Here is a 26,946-nt window from a genome sequence, read left to right as displayed (position 1 = left end):
CCTAGATTTTTTGGCACCAGTGTCGGTCTCTTGCATGGCTCTGCGTTCCTGGCGCGGAAAGCTATGTACAAGAACTGACGTCAGCGCGCGAGGGCGGCGTCTAAGTACTCCGACGTCACTCCGGCGCACGACGCCAACGACGGACGTGGAGCCGCAGACGACGCCTAGCGACGCGCAAGGGGTATTGCTACAAAAATCTTCCGGATCCAGTCTGACGCCTGGGGGATATTCTAAGGTGAGGAATCTAACTAACTAATGTTTCTTACAGATACATCGTTACCGAAGGTAAGTAACTTGTTCTTTAATACACATTTAATTTGAGTTATTATGGTGTACAATTTTATTAATTTCAGGTTGATAAATATTTTACATTGTTTAACCTTAAAATATTCTAAATTAAACTTTAATAAAATTCCCCATACTTTCCCCACATTGAGATCCCCATGAACAGGTGAAATGTTACTAGTAGTAACATAGCACTCATCAGTTCTGTTGTAGGAGGCTCGACTTCCTTGTTTGAGGGGATGTGGACACACAAAACTGCACCCAGATGTAAATCTCCTCTCAGAAATGATAAATAACAAAACAGTGAAGTTACATCTAGATGTAGGAGTAAATACACATGTGTAAATATATTTTTATATTTACCTTTGGAAATCAAGGCCATTTATTACAATGATTTTGTAATTTCACTTTTTGTGAAAGTTGTTTGACTTTTAACCCACTCCAGCCTTCAGCTTGCCACCATCCGCATCGCTGTGAAATTAATGACCATCATGAAAAGCTGTTACAATGAAGATCATATATAAAGTGTTGACTCTTCCATTCAGCTTTCTCAATCCTTAATCTTCGAAACATTAAAGCAGCAACATTTTGGTCAAAAAAGCTGACGTTATTCGGAGTGTGGCCAGAGTGGAAACTAGGATGATTGCGCCATTCAAATTACCTTTAGTATTTTGAGCATCCTCACTTAGTTCCTCCTTACAGTCTTTACTTCATGAAGGCATACCATTGTATGACATGCCTTTCACCTGAGTTTATTGGCATCCCGCATAGTGGTCACACAACTAATATCAAACCTGGGATGAACGGCCCCAATCTAGTGTTCATGTCTCAAATAACTGGAAGCTTCAACAGAATGGTCATAATTCTGTATTCCTATAATGCCATAATGTGGATATTGACTCAAGAAAAGTATAATGGGAGCATGATTCAAATGTCTGTGTATCTGTCCTGAGCTATTCAAATTGTTGAATGGACATATATAGGAAACAAAAAAGCACAAGAAGTTGAATGCAGCCTAACAAATCAGAACTGCAGAAGTATGAAGTGTACCACAAGTCAAAGAGCTATTCCTTCTCCTGGAGTGGGAGACTTTAGAAACACCACCTGATCCTCCAACTAAGGAGTCAATGTATTAGCATTTGGATGAACATACCACTGTGATTGTCTGGGCCAAAATGTATTAAACCTTGATGTAGCTAACTGGTAACATTGTGGTACTGGGCACCCCCAGTTGGGAAAGGTGCAGTTGTTATAATGACTGGAACTACAGTTTTGGACAACCCCTTGTGTCTCAAATATCAAAAGGATTAACAATAGTAAGTAGTAGAGCAATACTGCCACAATGGGTCTAACACAAATTTAGTTAAACACTCCGTTGGTACGAGAATATTCTCTGTATTTTGTATTGTCGTGACCCCTGCCCTCGTGCCAGACTGCAAGTATCTAGTAAAATGATTTTCAGATTTTGGCCCCAGCGTAATGCTAATCTAGCCTGTGTGCCAAGGCCTAGGCTCCCCACAACTTAAAAATATTTTGAACGTGTCCTAGTCCTAGGGGGACACATCAAGCTGACTTTCTGTAGTGGCAAGAGGTCTACTTTAGCAGCATGAATCCTTTTCTTGATTCACATGCCATTTATTATTCCGCCATCTAGTGGTTGGGTTCAGAATAGTTTTTGTTTGTTCCTGTTTTTTTTGGGCAGCTTCAACCACCATTTGGTGGTATGTCCAAATCTTGTGTGATGTCAGATGGTGTCCCGGAGGTTTCTGTGCGTAGTCGCCATCTTCAGAATTTTTTTTTCTGCCGTTGAGCCTGGAAGCACAACAGAGGAGCTCCAAAGTTTTGGGGAAGAAACAGAGAAAATGAAGAAGATTGACCATATCGCCAAAGATCCCAAAGGGAAATCCTGCCGGTAACATCCAGATGGTCAGAGGATAAAGAGGGGAAGACCGATAAAGATCATGTAAAATACCCCTTATAAGTAATGCCTTACTGCCACCATAAGTTTGCCCAGAGACCCCCACAATGTCTGCAACCTTTGTCTCCCGAAAGACCACAAGAAGGAAGACTGCAAGGCCTATGCCGAGTATGTACCCAAGAGTCTCAAGGTTCGTCGGAGGCGAGAGAACTACACCATGGCCAGTACTCAGAAGACGCAGGTATCGCTCAAAGAACTCTGCCTATCCATTGATGAGAAGGAAAATGTGGAGGAGGCCAAAACAGCTGGTGGAGAAGAGTCTGATGCTGACAAGAGAATCAAGTGGCAAATAAGGAGCCGAAAAATGCCAAAAAGAAGCTAAAGGTAATTAAACCACTGAAAAGCTTCGCCTCTAAGTCCTAAGACAATAAGCCCCAAAAGGCTTCCTCAGCTTTGAAGCACTAGTTGATCGAAGGTCAGCCAAAACAAAAAGAGCCATACGAATCCTTACAACGGGATACCGATGAAGGCAAAACTCCGTTGTAACTAGGGGTGGGCGGAATTTGCGAAATTCACTTTCGCAAATTATCGCGAAAATGTTAAAAAATCTCCGCAAAAACGCGGAAATATCGCGAAGATGCGGACGTTTTTTTCCCGCCCGTTCGCGGTATTTTCTGCGTGGTCGCGGCTCGCCAATTTACCCATGTGGCTGCTCGCGGGCGCGGCCATCTTGTTTTCACTTGTCTCGCGGTGCATGATCGCGAGAAGAAAGACGTGATCGCGCGACGCATGACGTTACTGCGGGCAATGGCTACCAGCAATCCAACATCTCGTGGAGAACGCGACCGGATCGGGAAAACTTGTTGGCGAACGCGGGGATTCAGGTAAGGCGATCGCACGCACGTGAGAATGTATTATTTTACAGCGCGAGCAAGAAACAAATTATCGCAAAGCTGCAGAATGCGGAAATTTTTACATTTTCGCGCTTTCCGCGGAACGCGCAAATGCCAAATTATCGCAATTTCCGCGAACGAAACGGAATTTTGGCCCAGGCCTAGTTGTAACCCTTCACTCAACCATCTGCTTGAGAGGAAGCAAGAAACAAGGACAAAATTTCAGAGTGGGTGGACCCATCCATGCCAAAATAAAAGAGACAGACGCTCAATGCCAAACAAATAGAGAAGGCTCAAGACCGAAATGGCTGCTCTCCTGCTGAGTAAGAAGGGTTTGACTACCTAAATGAATTCTGTATTCCAGCTAAACATTCGACGTTCACTGAAGACGACCAGACTGAGATGAAGGCGCCGCAACACCAGAGCCTAATGAATAGGAACGAGAAGAGTTCTAAGATCTTGAGGAGGTTGAAGACACAACAGGGTTCAACAACCAGAACCAATCTGAGGAGGGCGTTACCACCAAGAGTCGAAAAAAGTACAAGCCTTCCACTCAGAAATCTAAATACATCAAGGGCTTTACTGCAGACTCTATTATTGTGACGTCTCAATCATCAAAATGCCATTCACAGACGACGCCCAGTCCAGACAGGCGGTGGATGATACCCTTCAACAAGTAAAGAAGCATAATGAGACATCAAAGGCAGTGTGGCCATTAAAATAAGAGCCCAATCTTGCAGAGAGGGAGGACCAACAGGTAAGTGACTTGTGCTTCATCTTAGACCACCACGAAACACCTGTAGAAGGCAAAATAAGGGATTACACCCAGGAGTGGGAAAGATTTGCCTCAGACAAATGGGTTTTAAACATAATTCGCCATTGATACTACATATACCTACTCAAGGAACCTCCACAAATTTCTCCAAAACCAAAGAAATCTTTAGGGACAAGAGATCACACAACTTAGAAGAGAGGCCAAAGAACTCTTACAAAAGAGAGCCAAACATAAGTTTGCCGCAAGGGAATCAAACACGTTTAACCATTCACCCTATTTTCTGGTGCCAAAGTAAGACCTGACATTGAGGCCAATCCTAGACCTCGGATTCCTTAACAAGTTCATCCATACACAACCATTCAAGATGACAGCACTTCAAGGAGTAATACACCTCCTAAGCTGGGGGATTATATGGCTACCCTAGACCTAAAGGACTCTAATCTACACATATCTATGAACCAAAAAACATAAAAAATACCTCAGACTTGTACTGGACAAAGTGCATTACCAATTCAGGGTGCTACCTTTTGGCACAAAGTCAGCCCCAAGAGTCTTCACAAAGTACCTTATGGTGGTAGCAGCCCACCTAAGAAGACAAGGAATCCATGTCTACCCATACTTAGACGATTGGTTAGCAAACGCGCAATCAAAAGAAAGGTGCCACAGGGCCATACGAACAGTTATTGCCACACTGCAACTCTTTGGACTCGCAATAAATCACAAAAAGTCTTCACCACAACTGGAACAGGTAAACTTGTTCCTAGGAGCAACATTAAATCCCAGAAAGCACAAGCAAATCCAGTTCAGAGGAAAGCAGAGGCAATCGCAGAGCAGACTCACCTTTACCAGAGGGGTTGGTCTCTGACCGGGAGGATTGTCATGAAACTCATGGGTATGATGGCATCATGGCCCCCAATCATAATATATGCAAGATTATACATCCAGGAATGGACCTGCAACAAATGGTCACAAGCCGCTGGGAGGATCTAGTGGTTGTCACAGCAAAGGTAGAAAAGGAGATACAATGGTGAAAATCAACAAGCTTGAACATGGGCAGACCATTCAAGACACCAGCTGCCATGGTGACCATAACAACGGACGCATCTCACAAGGGTTGGGGAGCACACACAGGCAAACTGGAGGTACGGGGATTATGGAACAGCTCAGATGCAGTAAAACACATCCATTACCTGGAGATGAAAACTGTATTCCTAGCCCCCAGGACTTTCCAGTTGCACATAACAGGTCAAACTGTGCTAATCCAAACAGATAACACAACATCCATGGTATGTGTCAGCAAACAGAGAGGAACAAAATCATTCACCCTATCCAAACTAGCCCAGGAAATATGGAGATGGGCGATCCAAAGACAGATCACACTGCAGACAGTCCAGTCCCCCTACCAGGAAAACAAAACACGAAGACAGACTAAGCCGGCTCGTCTGCATTTCCCATGAATGGGAGTTGAAACAGGAAACACTGGAGCTAATCTTCAAAGTCTGCGAAAGACCAAAAATAGATCCGTTAAGAACTTCAAAAATTGCAAAATGCCAACACTCCGCCTCCAGGTTTCAACATCACCAGTCAAAGGGGAATTCCCTGTCAATAAACTGGTCAGGGAAATTTGCGTACTCATTTCCACCATTTCCTCTGATCCCAAATGTATTGGAACAAGCCAGACAACCAGGGACAGCGCTCATCCTCATAGCCCCACAATGGGGCAGACAGACCTGGCACTCGGACCTACTAGAACTATCCAAGTAACAGATGAGCACACTCAAAGCCGAAAATGGGAAAGTCTACCACCCGGAGCCAGCCACACTCAGCGTAGCGGCATGGCTACTGAACATCTAGAATTGGGACATCTACAGCTTCTACCCAGGACAATGGAAATCCTAAGAGAAGCTAGGAAACCAAGTACAAAGAAATGTTACTCTGCAAATCGAATAGATGCATTCATTGGTTCACAGATAAGACAGAACAGGAAACTGAACCAACATACCTAACACACCTCCTAGACCGTGGACTAACCTACACGTTGCTAAAAGTTCACCTAGCAGCAATAGTAGCCTACTTAAGGTGCCAGTCTCTTCACATACCCGGTGGTTAAGAGATTCTTGGAAAGTTCTGAAAGAGTGGCACCACCAAGATCAATTCCAGCACCATTGTGGAACTTGATCACCATACTAACTCAGTTAATTACAGAGCCTTTTTAGCCTATGCACAAGTCTGTTCTAAGATTACTCGCTCTATAGACAGCTTTTCTAATTGCGATCACATTGTTACGCAATCAGCATTCTTCAAGCATTAACGAGACATGAACCATGCCTACAGATTCACAGGAACAAGGTGGTCCTCAGAACTAACCCACATTTTCTACCTTAAGTGGTGACCCAATTTCATGTCAACCAAAGGATACATCTACCAACTTTCTTTTAAGAACCAAAGACACAGACCTAAAGAGCCCTCCACACATTAAATGTGAAGAGGGCTTTAATGTACTATCTACAGGAAACAAAAGAGTTTTGTAAAGGAAACCAATTGTTTGCCTCCTTTGCCAGAGTAAGCAAAGGTTCACCAGTAACTAAAGAAACTATTGCGAGATGGATCGTGGAAATCAAACAGACTTGCTAATTCAAAGTGGGAAAAACCCTACCCGTTTGCCCCAGGTCGGACTCAACAATAGCATTTTCAGCAAATGTTCCCATTAACAAAAATTGCACAGCACCTACATAGGCATCACCACACACCTTTGCAAAACATTGTGTGGACTTTCAACTGAACAAGGAAGCACAGGTGGGACAGAGGGTATTACATCACCTGTTTGCTAACACTTCCTGATTTCAACCCATCCAGTTGAAGGAATGGGATACCGCTATATAATCTAATGCACATCATGTGAATCCAGAAAAGGATACATGCTGCAAAACGAAATTGTTACTTGTCAGTAAGAGTAGTTTCGCAGCTTGGAGTTTTCTGGATTCACATCCGCCCCACCTGCCTCCCCAGAAATGTGAGTTCAAGCAACCAGGTGGGAAATAATAAAAGAGGAACCTGAAATAAAAACAAAAAAGCATAAAAAAAAGTATCTAAAGATGGCAACTATGGACAGGAACTTCTGGGGTGCCATCTGACGTCACACAAGGGTTGCGCATACCACCAAATGGGCGTCAACGGAGCCCACAAAAAAAAAAGAAAACCATCAAGAAAGATTATGGATCCAACCTCTAGATGATGGAATAATGCACATCATATGAATCCAGGAAACTCTTCAAGCTACAAAACTACTCACCCTTTTAAGTATCCATTTTGTTTCCTTATCAGAGATGCACACGTCCAGCCATTGTTTGCTGCATCCTGTGTTTTATAGTGATTATAGTATGACAAGGCCTTTTTACCTGTGTCATGTGAATCCCAGGCTTCTTGTCCATTCACCTAAAGAGGTTATGCTATTGATGAACCTGAAATCCTGGTACCGAGATCCAGTGAGCCTGGTTGTGTGCATATATCCTGGAGAAGTTCGATTTGCATTGTTTGAGTGCTTGACTGAACCAGAGTGACACAAATCTATGGGCTCCTTTTGAAAGACCTTGGACCGGGCTAATCATATAAGGTTGCTTTCCCAGATAATGACAATTTATTGCTGACATTCCTTTGACTGGCAGCCTGCAGGCACAACACCTGCGCAGGGTTGGTCCTGCACATCACCAGTAAACCCACCCACCCTCAGAAGGCCAGTTCCGGCTCTGTGCTCCCAAGGAGAAGGAACGATTGAAAAAATATACAGGCTCATTATCCTGTGAAATTACTACAGTAGGAGATTTAATGGAGTGCTGCACCTGAGCTGACGACCTCAATGCCTCAACTCCAGGTTCATAAGAATGGATGGAGAGGTGCAGAAGCAGTGCCAAGCAGGGGCCCCACCTGTGGTACGTTACTCCCACCCGAGTATCTGCTATCTAGCTTATTATTGTAGTGTGTAGTGTTGTGCCTCTATGTAAAATATAATGCCTGTCTTTTAAAAAAAGAAGCACTAGGCTGGATAGTTCTTATTGTACTGCTTATGTGGTGTTGACCGTAGAGCCTCTGTGCTACTAATCTAGTATCCCTGAGAAGCCTGTGACTACTTGCCATCGCTACCACAGAGAGTCAAGTGATGAAGTGCTTTGACGCCTTGGCATAATGAGCTTTATACGTTTTCTTCCATTCCATTCTTCCGTGAAATAGTAGTACTTGGCCCAGTTTGCAGAGCCATAATAGGCCATACCCCAGAGCAGTAGAAGCAAACAACCCACCACCCACAGATGTGGTCCAGTAGCCCATGCCTTCCCTATGGCCACCCTAAGGTGGGGGTGGGGTGGGAGGTCCGACAAACACTGTTATGGGAGCAAGCTACCATTCGTGACAATCTAGCAATGCAGCACACACCACTAAGATTTTTTTTTCTTCCACTGTGTGGGAAGATCTGGGTTGGGGTTACTTACCTCCCCCCTCATGTACCCTTTCGCGAATGGGGAAATCCCCAAGACACTAGTAATGTGTTAGTGGGAAAAGCTGGCTTTAAGCAGAGCTTCAAATCCCCATCAGGTGTGTGGAATTTAATAAAATATCTACTTGTCCATGGGACACTTTGCTTCATAAATCTACTTATCCTGTAAAAAATAGACTTGTCCTTTTGATGCTATGTAGTGCAGCGACAGATTATGGCAGCAATCTCATTATATGAGACCTCTGATAATAGCCTCTTTGATTATGCTAACGCTCATACCATAGTAAGGTTTAAATTCTAGCAGGTCCCCTATATTGACACCTTTCTGCAGATCTACATACTGGGACTTGGGGTAGTGGTAAGCAATAGTGCCCCATTTCATTTTCAGAATGCCCTTTTGAGTCTGTGCAAACTTACTAACTTGTATGTGTTTTCATCAGCGAATCTCTGTTTTCCAATACAGAGAGAGGCTAGAAATGTACTCCTGACAAGAGCAGAAGTAAAACTTGTTCCAGGGTTGGGGGTGAAAAGGGGTTGGCGGGAAAATGGACTTGTTACCACTCAACAATTTTCGCATAAGCAAATCTACAAATGCATATTTGATCATGCTAAGATGCAGTAAACTAATCTGTTCTAGGAGTATGGTTTCCTGACCTACTTCTGTAAGTTCTTGTGAATTCATGAAAGCTGTAAATCTGCACTAATGCAAGGATGTATACCATGAGTGCACCTAAGGCTTTGACAATGTTTGCTTATTTTCATATTTCCTATAATTTTGTTGACACTGTTTACACTGATTTTCCACATGAGTATTTTTTTTAAATACTAGCATGCATTAACACATTTTACTAAATGATGCTAATGATGCTTCAAAGAAATGGTCCTTAAAATTACACAGTAGTTTAGTAAAACCTTTTTTTTCAAGTAGCATTTTTTTTTTAATGAATATTTCATTTTGGAGGCAGAGAATCCTCAATCTTACTTTCAAGCTTTTGCATATATTTGCATCTAATTAGAGAGCCTCCTGGAAGCATTATTTTGTAGCTTCATACTGTTCAACTGAAAACGTTTGTACACATTTTTATACTGGAACCACTGTCAGTAGTGCAGTCTAACCTTGCAACTTTTCCTTAGAGCACTCGCCCTATTAGTAAAGACTTTATATTTATGAACTATACATACAAGTTTGAACAGCATTAACAAATGGACACAAATACCACCTTAAATGCAGACAATGCCTTTTCCTGATTCATAATGTGACACTGTAATCCAGCAGCCAAAGGGTTTGTGCTGCGGGGGTTTGGGTCTACTTGTCACAAGGACAAAATAAACATGACAAATTGCTGTTCTTGACCCTAAAAAGTATGTCCTGGGCGTTGGGCTATAGGAATTCCACATCCGTACCCCATACCCATGACAGTTTTTCCATTCTCCGGGGGGATATGAAATTTCCCTCAGCACCCAGATTCTTCTTTTTTTTTTAATGGACCAAAGTGAAGTGGAATAGGGAGCTTTGCATCCTTCCACAAGGTATTTCTCCCTCTGCCTTATACCCAGCACTTGCTCTCCCGGTCCCCTGGGAAGCATATCAGGGGCCATTAGCCTCTGATCTTTCTCACTATGGAAAAAAAGTCCCCTCTGGTCACTAAGAATATATGTATTTTCTTTTTGATAATAGTTAAAATAGAAACGGAGTGAACGGGGGCACAGTGGCACGAGGGGTGCCTCTTTTCAGCTTTCTTCATACTTTTTGGGAGCCCTGGTAGAGGAGATCCAAGGGCACTACACCTCCTTGCAGCCTCTTCTAGAAACATAAAATGACCTCTTGGGCACCAGGGATAACATTTTGTTCAAGGCATGTGTGACTGTAGATGCACATGTTTTGCATACACCTGCCATCTTGTAGTGGGCCCAGATGTATGCAGGTTGCTTTTTCTTCGAAGAAGTCTGTCAAGTCACAAGTTAGAGTGACTACTCTTCGTGATAATACGCATGAGCATCGACTCCATTATTTTCCGGACCTTTTCCATTGCGTTTTCTAAGAAGGCCCTGCTGGTAATGGAATAGGCGTCCATCCGTTATTGTCTTCGCTGCTACACATAGTACCCACTTACACCAGGTCTGCAATCTTTGCCTGTAACCAGAATATCGTGAATCGGATTGTGACGCAGGCACTCCTGCTCCAAGAAAACTCTTCGAGACCGTTGGGCACGTTGGCTCGAGTTGTCAAGTAGGAGCATAGAGGACACGCCAGACCTTTTCGATCATGACGTTGTCAATAAGAAAGAGCAACACCCTCAACCATTGGTTGAGGAGTAAAAGGCATTCTCAGTGAAGGGCAGTTCCTGATCCGACCTTGAGGTGGACCTGGAGATACAGGACTTAAGCCTGCTCAGCAGTTTGTGAGTACGGTACCCCCTACCGCTCAACACGATTTTGATGAGCGCAAAAAACAGTCAGCTCCTCTAAAATTTCATACTGAGGGCCTTGGTCCACCACTGCCATCCAGCTGTTGTCGGCACTAGGCAACTGTTTAGGACACCCCGCCTTTGGGCTCTGCGCCAAAAAAACAAAGCCGAAATCTTCTGCATGAAGCATTCCGGTCTTGGAACGCCAGCCGGTGCCTACGCGACCCTCAGTGCTGAGCCAACACGCCGTCAAAACAGTTGTATCTCTTTTGGGTATGATGGCCTCCTGCATTGCCATAGCAACTCATGCACCATGCAACCATTGCAGGAATACTTAGCTCAACAGTGGTCTCAGTCACAGGGTAATTGAGAAGATCTAGTGCTGCTAGACCGACACACTCATCACTCTCCGTAGTGGTGGAACACCAACAATCTATTACAGGGACAGCCATTCCTCAACCCTGTTTGCCACATCACTAATGCAACGGATACATCAGTCACGTGATGGGGTGCAAACTTGCAGGAACTTGCAGTACAGTGTCTTTGGGAGACCAAACACCTGGGTCTTCACATCAACTATCTATTTCTTCAAGCTGTTTGCCTAGCATTGAAAGTCTTCCTACCTCACTAAGGTTGTCCTAGTCCAGTCAGACAATTTGACAGACATGGATTACCTACAGAAACAAGATGGGACACGTTCTTCACAATGACCTCACCTACCTCAGAACATTTGGCGCTTGGTTCTCCATCACAACATTCATCTGCTAGCAGACCTCCTTAGCAGGATGCCGCAGAATGTCCAGGAGTGGGAAATCCACCCGCAAGTCCTCCTCCCATACTTTAACAGTTGGGGTTCCATCAAATTGATCTGTTCACAACTGCGCACAACGGCAAATGCCCAAACTTCCCCTCCAGGTTCCGACACCCACTATCCAGCAGTAATGCACTATGGATGAATTTGTCAGATATTTGCCTATGCTTTTCCTCCCCTCTCTCTCCTTGCATTTCTTGTCCGGAAGGTCAGGCAAAGATCTTTCACGCTAATACTAGTAGCTCCCACATGGAACCATCAGCCCTGGTTCACACCATTACTGGGCCTCTCTATAATTCCCCATGTTAAGCTCCCCAACAGGCTGTACCTTTTCACTCAGAACCATGGAAAAATTAGACAACCAAATAAGTCTCAACCTGCCAATCTTGCTCCTGAGGTCATAGAACTTGGTTACCTCTCTTTGGCACCTGAATGTATGACCATTCTTAAAGAAGACCTTAGACCTACCACTTGAGCAGGCTACGCAGCTAAATGGAGAAGATGTGTATGCTATTGTCACTAAAAACAAATTGATCCTTTTAATGCCACAGCGATACCAAAGGGGATGATGGACGGAGCGCTTGAGCTAATCAAACACTCACCCCCAGTCAACTGATCTGGGTTTAATCCATCATCATTCTTTAGCTCACTCCACCACCCCAGTTCAGATATGGCCACATGGAAATCAGTCTGACCCTGTGCCTCATGGGAACAGTCCAGCCCGAACTGCCAAACCATGTCTTCCCTGGACCAGAAACAAGCATCTTGGGACTGGTTTCGGGTTCATAACCCTCATCAGCCGGTCCTAGGATGCTTTTTTCCAGTCCAGGGAGGACCTAAAATTGCATAAGGCTGGGTTCAAACTAGAATGGCATGGTGAGCAAAAAAACGATGGATTTAGGCCCAGATCTCTGTACTGGGGTGAATGTACGACATTGTTCTGCATTCTGTCCATCAACTGTTGTTTTTGCCTTTTAATGCCACAGCACAGAACATTTCTGTTACTTGCTTCATTTACAACTCGTATTTAGGCTAGCATTCGCATCCATTAGGTTATATCTTGCCACAGTAGCTGCCTATCCTCAAAATAGGCAACATGTTTCTTTATTCAAAAAACCAGTCATTAAAGCCTTCCTAGAAGGTTTTAAAAGAGTGATTCCACCACAGGTTCCACCTGCACTCTCTTGGAATCTTAACATTGTTCTTACATGACTTTTGGGCCGTCCATTTGAGCCTCTGCATATTTGCCCCTTCAATTTCTCTCTTGGAAGAAGACATTGTTAATTGCTATTACCTCACTCAGACTTGTTAATGAGTTCCAGGCATTAACCTTGGAAGAACCCTTCTTACAGCTCCACAGAGACCGGGTGGTCCTCTGAACCAAGCCCAAATTCAAATCAGTCAGTTGAGCTACCATTCTTTCCTCTCATCCAGACTCGGCTACATAGAGGGCTTTCCATACATCAGATATCAAAAGAGCCCTCGTGTACTACATTGATCAGACTACAACGTTAAGAATCACTAAGCAACTATTTATTGCCAGATGGATAGTTAAGTGCATTCAAACATGTCATGCTAAAGCGAAAAGTCATCTACCGCACCGCCTACAGCACACTCTACTCGAAAGAAAGATACGTCTAAGGCTTTCCTAGGGAACATTCCAATATCTGACACATGTAAAGCAGCTGCATGGTCTACACCACACACTTTCACTAAACATTATTGTGTGGATGTTCTAGCCACACCAACAAGCTGATGTGGGTCAGGCAGTACTACGGATGCTTTTGCAAACAACTGCACCCACCCACAGGTTAGCCACTGCTTCTGAGGAGGACTGCTTTAAAGTCTATGCAAAGCCTGTCTATCTACAACCACACACGCCTCAAATGGAATGTTACTTTACCTGAAAGCATCCGTTCGTGGTATGTAGTGCTGTAGACTCGCATCCACCCTACTACCCGGACACCTTTGCACACACCAAAGAGCAGGCAGCCAAGGTAGTAGTCAACTTCAACAGTGACAGGGACAGTGAGGCAAGTGCGCCAACAGGAGGCAGAATGGTCATAGCCACCCCACACTACACCACGTCCAACTCCACGTTAGTATATGAACATGCTCCGGTACAGCCCACATCGCTGGTGCTACTACGGTCTCTGGGCCAAAGACCAAGACGACGCTATGCATTGTGAGCACTGTTAGCCCCCGTGCAAAGAAAATACTACACTCACTACCACTACCCTGCCATGGTGCTCCACAGTCTGATGGTTCAGGAATGCTGCCGGCAACAAAACGCAACTTCGCTCTGACCGTGCCTTCGACACCAAGGCTTCATTCGGGACCAAAATACACATCGTCCCGGAAGAGAACCAAGCAGGCCCTCAAACAGGCATCGGAACCGAAGAAACACTCGGCCTTGAGTGAACAGACCAACAGACTTTGGATCCAAGGGCTAAAAAACAGCACAGACACCCTTCTAAACAGCTCAAGGGCTGCTAAGCCATATACTGTTTCTAAGGACAAGCCACCGGCGCCAAAGAAACAAAAGACTCAAACTACTAAAACCACTCAAGGCCAGGGGGTGATAGTAGAGGGCCGCAGCAATTTATGCAGTAGACTCACCTCAGAGCCAACTGGATCTTTTTCAGTCACATTGTCACCTACCACTCAAAACACTGATGAGCCTACTAGGAATGATGGCATCTTGCATAACATTAATGCCCAATGCTCGCCTACACTGGAGACCCCTCCAGAAGTGATTAGCATCTTCACTGATCACAAGCGGGGGGGGTAACATGGAAGATCTAGTGTTGATTTCACCAAAGGTCCATCAGACTCTATTGTGGTGGAACACTCCAAACATACTAACAGGGAGAGCTTTTAAACATTCAGTCCCGCAGATAACCCGAACCGATGCATCACTTTTGAGATACAGAACTCATATGAAGGACATTATGGTTCAGGGACACTGGACAGCACAACAACAAGGTCTACACATCAACATGTTAGAACTACTAGCCATTGCAATGCCTCTCAAAGTGTTTCTAATGAGCACAGCGGGGATGACAGTCCTATGCACAGACAATATGACTACAATGTATTGCATTTGGAAACAAGGGGGAACCCATTCCATACAATTATCCCACCTGGCACAAAAGATATGGATGTGGGCAAACCATCACAACATATACCCCCTAGCACAGTACATGCCAGGGGAGGACAACTCAACTCTGGATATCCTAAGCAGGACACTCTTAACAGGCTCACGAGTGGGAAAACACAGTCCATTACTACAATGATACCTCCACCGATGGGGAACCCCCAAAAAAGCCCTTTTCATAACCGTGGAACACGCAAAATGCCAAGCTTTGCATCCAGACATAGTCACCCACAATCCTTGTGCAATTCTCTATGGATGAACAGGTCCGTGATATTTGCATATGCTTTTCCTGCTCTCACACTCATATTTTCCAGGGTAAGGAAACTCAGACAGACTTCAATTACCCTAATTCTGATCGCACCCATCTGGGCTTGTCAGCCAAGCATGGTAAACAACACTACTCGAGCATTCCTTAGTACCTCACAAGAAACTACCCAATTATCCAAATCTTCTCACACACAGCAAGGGCAGGGTGAGATATCCCAATCCTCAACAGCTCAATCTTGCAATCTGGCTCCTGAGGTCATAGAAATTGGATACCTCCAGTCTACCTGACTAATGTATGGCTATTCTCCGAGACAAGGAGACCTACCACTAGGGCTTACTATGCAGCAAAATGGAAAGGTTTTGTACATTACTGTGCAACACAGCATATTAACCCATTTTCTCTCATAGAGAAACCGCTAATATGCTACCTGTTGCACTTACAAAAGTCACAGTTAGCATACACCTCAATATTCCTACATTTAGCAGCCTTTTTCCAAAACGGGAAACACCAGTCACTTATTCCCATTCCTGTAATCAAAGCCTTCATGGAAGGATTAAAAAGAGTCATTCCACCACGTACACCTCCAATACTAGCATGGAATCTACACAGTCTCTCAACACGACCTACAAGTCCACTATTTGAACCACAACAAAATTCCCAACTACAGTTCTTAACACAGAGTGGCTTTCCTCATAACGATAACATCCTTACAAAGCCAGCCAAATACATGCACTCCCAATCAAAGTACCTTACTTCTGAGTGTTCTCAGACAAAGTATGTTTGCGTACTAACCCAGAATTTTTACCCAAGGTCATATCTCCCTGGCAACTGTTGCAATACGTCCTTTTACATACATTACAGGTTGAAAGGTCACTTATGCATAGTAAATATGTCAGGACACATCATATCCGAGAAGGTAGGTAGGTTTATTACTACATGTTAGCTACATTGTAACAGGGGGCAAACACACAGGAGCCCCTCTGCTGCCTGCACACATCCACTCTAATCTTATTTTCAATAGAACATAGATCAACACAAACACGCAGCTGACCACACCTTTTACGTGCCACCACTAAAGGTGACAGCCAAAGGGAAGATTCTGCTGAGTCGATATTTCCCTTTTCATACAGAGACCCGAGTTCTTTTTCCAGATCCTCTCTGATACTAAAGGGAAAATCTTTAAGCTTGTGCTTGATAGGCACTGCACCTTCTTTTACCTTGGGTTTGTGCTTGAAACCAGAAATATTACCCAAGGAATTACCAAATACAGTGGGAAATGTTTTACTTCAATCTGTCGGCATCCTCAGTCAGCCACTAATACCTGTTCTTTGGCACCTGGCTTAAACACCATTTCAAATAAGCCTTGATAAAAATCAGCCTAAAATATTTACACCTTTAAGTTCCACTTAGATTTTACCTCTGATCTTCCTCACTTTGAATTCTAACACATCATCAAAATAACCAATGGGATCAAATTTACGTCTTTCAAACGAAAAGGAGAAATGTCTGGTGAAAGTAACACCCTGAACCCCCATGTATCAGTAAACAAACGATGAGTGATCATGGTGGTCCTAGCTCCTGAATCCACCAACAATTTCACAGTTTTGTCTCCCTCTTGAATTTCTATTACGGGATGGACACACAAACCAGGATCACAAGTTTGACCTGATTAGGTAGCCATTTCATCTCTTACCACAAGCACCATATCACGCATACCTATACACTCTGTATCTGAATCAGACTCGACAACTCATGCTATGGATTTTTTTGAAAAACAATTCTCTTAAGGCACACTTTAGCAAAATGCCCAATTTGTTTCAGTAATTGCACATTACATTAGCAGCCGGACACCTACTACCTTTAGCATGTGGAGAATTTCCACATCTAAAACGGTAATTCTTGTTTGTTGAAGACTGAAACTCACCCTTTGCTGCTTTAGATGCGCCACTTTTTAGGTATTGCCTGACCCAGCGCATGTGCTGGTCTGGCGGGACTTATTGAGAGGGCTCCAAAAAGTGCTACCAGGCCAGCCTAGAGCTACAGTGAATGTGCGCGCGCGCCATGCTTTACCGCGATTACTTTCACTTTCGCAGCCGCTTTGATGTTTGATCGCGGTCACTTTTGCGGCTGCTTGGCATAGCCAATAGGTGTCGCTTTTGGGAACTTATAAGTATTTAGTTATGCAACTGTTGCATGGCTAAACACTTATAAGGTCCCAAAGGCGAGACCTATTAGCTATGCCAATGCTTGTTTTTATTGGCAACAGTGCTTTTGGGACGTCACTAGAGGCTATTGGTGCCTCAAGATTTAGAACTTAAAGCAAACATTTTTATTACATTCAATAGGGTTTGAAGGGAGGTCCATTTACAAGCATCTGACAGGTCTACCACAAAATGAGGAAGAAGTCGGGAACGAGTTCTCTCGAGCAGTTGGCAAACTCAAGTTGCGTTTTGACAAACAACCTAGTTTGATGGTGTTAAATTCTTTAAACGAGATTCAGAGGAAGATGTTGATGCCTTTATCTCAGTGCTACGCAGGCTGACTGCTGAATGTCAATTTGACAAATTTTACTGACCAACTTATAGGAGATCAGTTTGTGCGTCACTGAAAGGATAAACTAATTAGACAAACGGTATTAGTTCTAGGAACCCCTTGATTGATGAAACCATCAAAATTGCGAAAAGTATTGCGATACCCTAAATCTCTGTTAAAGAACTTAAGGATAAACCTGTTGATACCGTGAATGCCGTAAAAGTGAATAGGTCTCGACAATCAACAACATATTTGAGTCAAGGCACTATTTTGCTAGACCAGCCTTGAAAAGCTTTTATTGCTGCTGACTTTTAAAAGAAAAAAAAACGGCATATGAAGGGAGTTGTTTATCCTTTACTTGGCATGCGCACCAGCTTCCACACAGTTAATACCTCACTGCAAGCACCAGGACAGTGTATTAATGGACACTTTCTTCCTCCAGTAAACATGCACAAGTAGGTGATTGTCTAGCTCAAATCGCTCTGGGAGGCTAAGTCATAGACCAGCAGCAAACTGACCAAGAATATTTGTAGAAGAGGGATCTTCCTATGGTGGACTTTGTGGGCCTGGCCTGGGACTTGAGGGCCGCAAGGTAGTTTTATTAAAAGGTGTTGGCAAGTCCTTGCAGAGGTGAAGTGGGTAGTTCGTATTCAACTTAATCAGGCCCGGGACGCAGATCAGAGTTGGCTTGTACCACTGAAGGCATGTCTTGCACCTTGGTTGTTACCTAGCCTGAGTAGGTGCCTTGAGTACTAACCGTGGGCAAAAGAAAAAATACTGTGGCTAAAGCTTCTCTGCCGCCAAAACCCAGTGAGTAGCCACAATGGAAGTATCTTTTACCAGGGCTGTTTTAGTAGTCTCAAAAGAAATCTAACTTGTGGAAAGAAGGTTATCACTAACTGGGAAAAAAGCCCCTTGTATTCTAGATCTAGCCACTCCTCACCAGGGGTGTTTTTGGGAGGATGGCGGGCCTATGTGGAGGGGGGAGGTGAGAGGGATGGAGGGGTGCCTGCGGTTCCCATTTCAGCTACCAGTTTGTTTACTGGAAAGGGGATGATGGCCCCCTTCTTGGACTCCTTCCCACTCCACTTGTCCCTCCCAGAACTCATGTAGTAGACAGCACAGATTAAATCCAGTGAATTCTATCATATTTGGGGTGCCCCGGGCAGTCCCCTTCTGCCCGATCAAGCAGGGGGGGTGCTCGTGCATTCAGGACCTAATTAACATGGTCTCTGAGGTACTGTCAGCCAAGTTAGATCCTATACTGGCTAGGTTAACTTCCCTAGAAGCCAGCATGCTGAAAATTCTTTCTCACACCTCTGAGGCGAGGGTGCCTCAGGTAAAGCAGACCCCCGCCCATGTCCAAGTTGAAACGGAGGTTTATGCTCCAGGTGATGTTAGGCAAACTTCATGGTTTTCCCGCCCCATCAGGGGCGCTCCAAAAGCCCAGTAGAGTTGATGGGAATTCTACTAAGGTGACGTGGCCAGTAGCTATCCACGTGTCACTGTGCCTCATTTTCTCTATGGCCCGACTAGGCCTTTGCATCCTCCAGATATTCTCGATCTGCCTCCTGAGGCGACCCCCCCCCCCCCCCCCCCACGTTGTTCTGGGGAATGTCCCCAATTTAACAAGTTCTTCTATTGAGACTTATCCCGAGCTAAGGAACATAATGACCCACAGGTTCTTGCATCACAGTACTGGTGGAGGACGTATCTCTGATGCTATTATTATGACCTTAAAGTCAGTTGGGTGGGTCGTGATTATAAGGTCTGGAGACTCTGTGGTGGTCATATTTAATAACTGAGATGGTGTTTCATGTTCTAGCATCCCTACCCCTTACTAGGCCAAATAACTAGCAGTGCATTGTTGTTCTCCCATTAGAGTTTTCTATAAACCACAGAGGGTTGATCGTCCAGATGGACAACTAGATTGGCAGACGCAGTGTGATGGGACTGTGCCAGAATGTGTGTCGAATCGTTTTGCTCCCCTTAGTAGCTTTGAATCTTGTGACTAACTGGCACCTATATTCCCCCTCCTTTTCTCTCTCGTACCTAATTTAGGCCTAGTTATTACTGTGTCCCTTTCTGTAGATCCTGCTCAAGGCACGTCAGACTGGGTACCCCAGCTCAAAATCCTACGGCCCTGAGGATTGTGTTGTGAAAAATTGCGGGACTCTCCACTAGATTTTCTGATCCTACATGGGTCAAGTTTGTAACTTCCTTACGGATCATGTGTCTACAGGAAACTTGGAAGGTGCACAACAGGTTCTTCCTGGAAGGCTAAAAGACATATTTCCTTCCAGCGCTGCGCACAACGTCTGGTAGGGCCAAAGGAGGCATGATTATCTTCCTGTTCGTAGAATTGTGTGGACAGCCTCTTAATATGGTTAAGAATTCAAGGATAGTGCAGGGGCTGAAGCGATTTTCTACAGGAGCCCCTATTTTGGTTGGTAAAATTTTACAATGACAAACGAAGCCTTGATGAGATCTCAAGTATCCTGAGGACGGCCCTAAATGTGCTTAGGAAATATGGCAGGTGGTGTTGGGACAAGGGATGACTGTGCTTATGGGGTACTTTAACTGCCATCTCTGTGACTGTCCCCTACTGCCAGATGATACTAGGCCAAGGTGCATGCTATTTGAGGGGCTTCACTTTGTTCACTCTAAAGAAGGACAAGAACTGGGCGAGATTTTAGCCTCTTATAATCTGGTATTTGCACTGGAAATACTGGTCAGTTCACCGAATCCTAGTGTTGCTCCTCCCTTTAAGGGGAGGGGTTGTGGTTCTGTCTTAGACTTTATTTTTATCTCGGCCCCTCCGTTCATGCATATTGTTAACTTTGATATCACCCTTAGCCCCTTCAGCGATCACAACCCCCTTGTCCTGAAAAGGGAAGGTTATGGTGACACCAACCGTACAAGGGGAGGGTGTGGTATTGAGCTCACCATTGTGGACCTAGGAAGACATATAAACTAGGCACAGGTCAGTCCAGCTCCTTTTAAGGCACCTTTTATCACCCTGGTGTCCCAGGAGTTAACCATCCGCCTTGATGCAGCAGCTCCTGACAGGGATATTCTGCGAACCTTTAGAGGTATTGCTAATATGGCTAGGAAATTTCTGACCTCCCCTGTCACTCAAGCAAGCAGGCAAGACCCTAAATGTTTCGAAAAGGATTGAGGTTATTAAAGTTTGATCTGAAATGGGTCTCCAGAGACAGGTAGCTGCTAGTAGGCAGGACTATAAGCTGGCATTACGTAAGCGCAAAGCTATCCTCCAGGCCCAAGCCTGGGAAGAGTTAAGTCAAGCTAGTGAAACTTGGGACTCCTCCCTTTTCGAGAAGGTAGTGAATGAACCCTTGTTCGAGGCATGTGTGCTGTAGATACACATGCTTTGCATAAGTCCACCATCTAGTGTTGCTCTCGCATGATTACAAGTTGTTTTTGTTCCAAGAAGGTTTCTTCAAGTCACTAGGCTATGTGACGACTCCTCTTGGTAATACTGTCCATGGTCATTGATGCCATCTTCTGATTGTTTTTTCCCGTCAACTGCTTCGGATGTAATCTCCAGCGCTCTGGTTCGAGAGTCCTTCAGGCTCCCTACAGTTGTCTAGTAGATCTCCACGCCACGGTATTGTCTCTTGTAGTTTTGTTGCATCTGAGAATTCACCCTGCTGCGTAGTGGGTCCTCGACTAGCATCTTCAGCCCACGGGCCAAGCCCAGCTGGGCATTCCTTTCTCCATTAACTGTCCCTCTGAAAACGACCTCCTAATGGAACGAACTCAGTTTGCTTCTGTCTGGATTGTCACTCCATACCGACCAGTACTCCGTTTGAAACCTATGCCTCTCACCCGATTACCGAGAGGAAAGCTGTGAGGCCTTCAAGTCTTTTAGATAAAAAAAGACTCTTCGAGATCGACATGCTCGAAGCCAAGAAATGCAGTGTAGGCAAGTGAACAATGTACCAGACATCTTCGGTCGACAACAGGAGGAAGACGAGGAAGCTTCGACAGCACAAGAGCAATCACTATCCATCCATGATTCTGAGTCCAATTCTGATTCAGAGTCTGCTACCATTCAGCCCGCACAAAAGCCTCGGACATCGAGTACTCTAACACCTGATCCAAAGTATCGACTCTGACCGAAAAAAGTGCTCATGGTCTGCCACTGCAAAAAGGCCATGCAAAGCACACACTGAAAAACTGACTCGAGTTGAATAATCTGCGCAACATTTAATTTATAATTCCTCTTCAATTCTAGTGTCTTCTGCAAGACCTGTTCTGTCTAGAAGGGTATAGGAAAAGGCAGATGCCAGAGTAAGGAAAACTCAGTTGAATGGAAACAACTATACTTTCATTAGGCTCTTTTGTTTTCCAGTGTGGAAGATATGCAACCTGTGAGGACAGGACCACAAATTCTGAAGGAACATGCACTCTAGCCTCTGTGTACCATTGTTTAAAATGTAGGTTTTTAAAAGTATTTAGCATCTTACAAAACATGACCCTTGTTAAAATAAAGAAGTGAGTAAGAGTCAAGATTATGACTGAGTAAGAGTCAAGGTTACAGAATTTAGTAGACAGTGCATTTTCTTTTTTTCTAATGTACATGGATTCAGAAGCAAAACAATGGTATGCACATTAAGTTGATATGTTGCTGTTTTTAAAGACTACTTTTCGGTGTATTTTAATACTGAGTTGTTCAAGTTTTGAAGTTCTGGATTTTATGCAGCATTTAAGTTCATTGTTTAATCTTTCCCTTTTTTTTACAGGCATATGATAGATCTGTCTCACATTAATGTTCTGCTCTTGGCTGAATAGAGTTTTCTGGACCCCACTGACTGTAGAGTCAGTAAATAACATAAAGAAGGAATGAAAGTGAATAACTCAACATGGCCTGAGATCTTTGGTCTGCTGTACTGACCTAGAATTCGTTGAAACCACTTGAAGCAGCAGAACATGTTTCTTGAGCTGAACTTAAAGCTGAGCAGTGGAATCTCGGATTATTTTTTTGTAACGACATGGGACTACGTCTTTAATGCATAAAGTGCATTATGGCACCATCAAGATACATACTGTCATCGCAGTGGACAAAACTGTGAACAGAGAAGTTGCATCGCAAAATGTAAAAAGAAAAAAATTATTCATAGTAAGAATAATTGATAATGGTTGCTCTCTTATCTTCATTCCCGGATTTTTATCTAGATGCCAAAGTATTTCTGAAACGGATTACATAGTCACAAGATAGGTAACTAATGTTGGATTTATCCTTCTGCTGAGTTATTCCCAGCAGTGGTGGCCATCCTCCCTGTGGCAAAGGATAGCCCCAATTACCAAACTGTTTAATATTACAAATATATGGCAAAAGACTTTTGAGCGGACCTTACTTGGCTTCAGTTGTCCATTTTTTACCTTAACTTGACTCCTCTAGAGACACTTCAAGTTGGTCTGTTTTTCAAAAGCCTAAGCTTTGTATTTGCTTTTATATTTGTTTAAATGTAAAAATGGTAAAACTTCATTTTTTTCTCTTCAAACTCATTGATGTACAGATAAGAATAATGTTAGCTGTTTAAATATTTCATATTTAGTGAATTTACAGCAAAAGGTCTGTTCTAGTGCATAATAGAGGTGGGGATGTCCTTGTTGATAATATGTCTACTACCAGGGTTGCCTTTTTTTGAGCTCGTTTTTTGATTTATTGAATTGGTATAAAAACCATAATGAAAATAGCTGTAAGATACTCAAATTATGGTGCGTAATTGGAACAAAGAAATTATGTGAATATTTTCTTCCATGCAATCAAGAGACAGGTGCAGAGTCTTTACACTTACGTCCTAGATTTATATGTTGGGGCAGTTTTTAATCTGCCTATAGATTTTGATAAGCTTTCTCCTCTTAGTACAGTTATGTTTTAACTACTCATTTGGTTTGTGAAACCCATAGTAATCTGGTTAATGTTTAGTTTTCGACTTCTCATTTCACAGAAGCAGTCGGAGAGTGTTTTAGAGGACACTTTGCGGTTGCCCCCAGTAAAATTGTTGAAAGAAGAATGTTCAATTTAGATATATCTTGCTTGTCAGTTTTGGTTTATTCTACTACTACTTCTCTTGTGTGGTAAAGGTATGTTTGAAGAGTCCTTAATCATATTTCACATCTGACAATTTCCTCAAATAAGCACATACTGTTGCATTCCAAGTGTAACATTATGTTGTCTGTCTGTGCTTTTTGCAGTGTCTATTAAGGTTTGTTCTGTTTTTCTAAAGCTTGCAATACCATTTTGAGATAGCGTTTGAGAAAGCACAGGAAATTGTGGTTTTAAGGAAAGTGTTTGCTGGTTATTGTTGTGAAAAGTGTACAGATGTTTCAGGTGAAGAGCCTGGATTAGTCATAGGAGAGTCTTTGAATTTAAAGTGAGCTCTACAGCTTTTGGTGCACAAAGTCATGCTGTATGGCTTTGTGGATATTAACTATAGGGCTAGCCAGATGTTTAGTTATGAGACTTGCCGTTCTACTGTGCACTGTAAGCTTTTTCTCCAGTGCCCATTTCCTTATTCCATCCAACTAGTGCATATGATCCATTGTGCCCAAAAGTCTTTTATAGTGCCCCTTCTTGAAAATATAAGTTCACAAATTGTACTTGAAATGTTGAGGTGACTCGGTATCAAGTCATTTCTGTAATAGTTCCTACATGTTTGGGTATTCTTATGCCATAAATTGCAGGCTTCTCACAATGTACGTACTTATTGGGTTACTGACAGGAAAGAGACTTTTGATATTTAGAGGGAAAGCAGAAAAAACAAGTTTCAATGAGCAATCAGTTGAAGTATCTGGAATTAGGCATCATCTTGGATATGTGACAAGATGAGATGTATTACATTTTCCTCAGGTGCATTTCAGTTTCTGGACTGTTTTTTGCTTATGCAGACTATGTACTTATGGAAGCAGGAACATTTCCTGATCTACTATTATTGCTAAGTTTGTTTTGGAAAAAATGCAAGAATGGCAGTGAATACTGAGAACTTCTCCACAGTGAAGTGAACACACTCAAATGGGAATAGTCTGAGACCCTTCATATTCCCCCATGTGTGCGCGCACACCAAGGGAGAGAGTAGAATTTTCCTTTTTGTTGTATGTAAAGAAGCGTGTGGATAGCCAAACACTCTTGAAATGAATATCATTCATAATGGAATAGTGAGGCAGTAAGGATGTTTCACTTTTTATGATATTTGCAGAACGATTGTTGGACTTGTTCTCTTGGTAGAAATGGTGTCTTGAATGTTTGCTTTCAGAAGTGTACACTGGTGCTGCTACCAAGATGTAGGATCATTGAGGTATAGTAGCAACCCTCTGCATGTTGTGTAAGCTTAAAAGAAACTGAGAAAAGATCTAAGTCATTGGCGTTATGTGGTGTTACCTTTCAGCTTGTAAAGGGGTCATATCCCACAAATTTCATCTTTGCTTCTCCGAGTATGAAGCTAGTGCAAGTGACTTGGTGTAAGAAATATATCTTGTCCTTATAAGGGTGCATTCAATGTGCTCACTGTCCATTTCTTAATTCATAAGCCACATTTTGGCAGCAGTTACTAACTACTACACAATACAACTTAGGTAGTAAAACATAGTGTTATTCTTCGGAAAGGAAAATTGTGCTCTAGTTTTCCTGTGGTGTTACTAAACAAAGTATCTGTTTTGTGTCTTGTATAAAACATTTTGAGGTTGTCGGAGTCTTTGTTCATGTTTATAAAGAATGCACAAGATTTTATCCAGAGTTTGTCAATAGAGATCCAGTGGCAGAGACGTAAATATGTATGTTGCTCATTGATTACACCTAGTGGTAGGCAAATGCTGGTGATAGTGCACAGTTGCTGCTCATTATTAAAATTTAGGTAGCCCCCTTCTATAGCCTCTTTACCGTGCAAGACTGCAGAATGATCAAAAGCATCACACAAAAGCCTTAAACCTTGAACCTCTAAATTAGTAGAGTGATTTGGGCACAACCAAGTTGTGTTAATATTTTCTTGGGATGAAATGAACCATAGTTGAATATAAACTGTAAGCACAAGTGACACACAGAAGAAGGTTGTTTCTAGTGATACCACTTTTGCACATTCTGTAAATGTGTTTATTAATGGCATCTATCGTTGTTTTGATGTTGAGGTTAAGTACATAGGCAAAGCTGATGCACCTTAGCAATACAGATTGTTTACTGTCATTTGAAGTTTCTTCAAGTAGTTCAATTCAGAATAGAAGTATGTTGCAGAATGATTAGGTCTTGCCTGTACTGGCATCCCCAGAGCAAGCAATAACTTTAAAAACTCCAAAAAGAAGAGCTGAATGTTGAACCCAGTTTATGTTGGAGTTGAGCATTTGTGTTTGAGAGTTCTAGTGGAAGACTGTGATGCCTGAAAAAACTAGCTTATCAATGCTGTGTGTTTGTGTGCAGCTAATTTTTTATAGAGAATGTGAAGGAAATATCACACTCTATTTGTACACAGTTAAACAACATATCTTCCACAGTTCAGTAGACTTACTTATTACTGTGTTTGTTTGAGAATACAGTGTATATCTGTATTTTTACCTATTTTCTGACTCTTTGCACTTCAATTATGTGCCGAATAATTAATCGGCATGATAAAGCTACACAGTAGAATAAATGTTTTGAGAGGTTTTTTGCACGTGTCAGTAACAGTTGTTATTATTTGACATAATGATCTTTTAAATGTCATTGTATGTTAAACACGAGGAGGTAGATATATTGTTGCACTTGTGTGCCCTCTCAGAGAAACAAAGGTTAGTAAGAAAACTAGAATTCAAGCTCTTCGCAGATACAAAACTGAACTTTAGGCTGTTTATTCTGAAGATCCGGGGCAACCATTATCTCTATTCTTTCTATATCATGCATTTAAAATGAAATGCAGAATGCAGAAATGCATATAATGTACAGTAATGAATACAGAACTTTTAAATTAAAAGATGTTGTATGGTATACGCTTTAACTACAGTGACCTCCTGCTTACCATTTGGCGTCCTACAAATGTTCAGTGGCTACAGCTCCATACTTGTTAATGTGTTTTTGTGTATTCCTTGCATTTTTTTTTATAAAGACAGTAGTAAGTAAATACATGTATCCAGACCTGTGTATTTTTTCATAGAACCAAAAGCACAATACAAATTTGAGTTTCTGGCAGGGGGCTGCAGAGATTATAATATGCATTTAAGTGTTTTTTGTTTGATTTGCTACTTCCTTAAACAAGTGTTCAACTTTGAAGAAAATGTAATTTTTTATATATGTTCTTTACCTTAGTGATGTGGTCATTCTGTACCGAAATTTCTAGATTGTTTTTGACTAAAGTTTGTGCCTCAAATGCTAATCTCACACAATAGGCATGACTACACCAAAGGAGTTACATTTTGAC

The 26,946-nt window shown here is 42.9% G+C and overlaps 1 protein-coding gene across 7 annotated transcripts in view; it reads left to right on the top strand.

The window, feature by feature from the left end:
- Window positions 1–26,649, top strand: part of RBM33 (RNA binding motif protein 33) — a 594,498-nt gene extending 567,849 nt beyond the window's left edge. For all 7 annotated transcript variants that reach the window (XR_014970135.1, XR_014970134.1, XR_014970136.1 and 4 more), the window contains one exon: window positions 22,303–26,649. Coding sequence is in view for 4 of the 7 variants with exons in the window: in XM_085631975.1 (XP_085488101.1) it covers window positions 22,303–22,351 (49 nt within the window). In the remaining 3 variants the exon portion in view is untranslated. The remainder of the gene's footprint in view (window positions 1–22,302) is intronic.
- Window positions 26,650–26,946: the final 297 nt, after the last annotated feature.

This window comes from Triturus cristatus, chromosome 10 (assembly GCF_964204655.1).
Source record: "Triturus cristatus chromosome 10, aTriCri1.1, whole genome shotgun sequence".
Classification (NCBI taxonomy): Eukaryota; Metazoa; Chordata; class Amphibia; order Caudata; family Salamandridae; genus Triturus; species Triturus cristatus.
The sequence above is the reverse complement of the archived record's forward strand: the minus strand, read 5'-3'. Positions and strand labels throughout refer to the sequence as shown.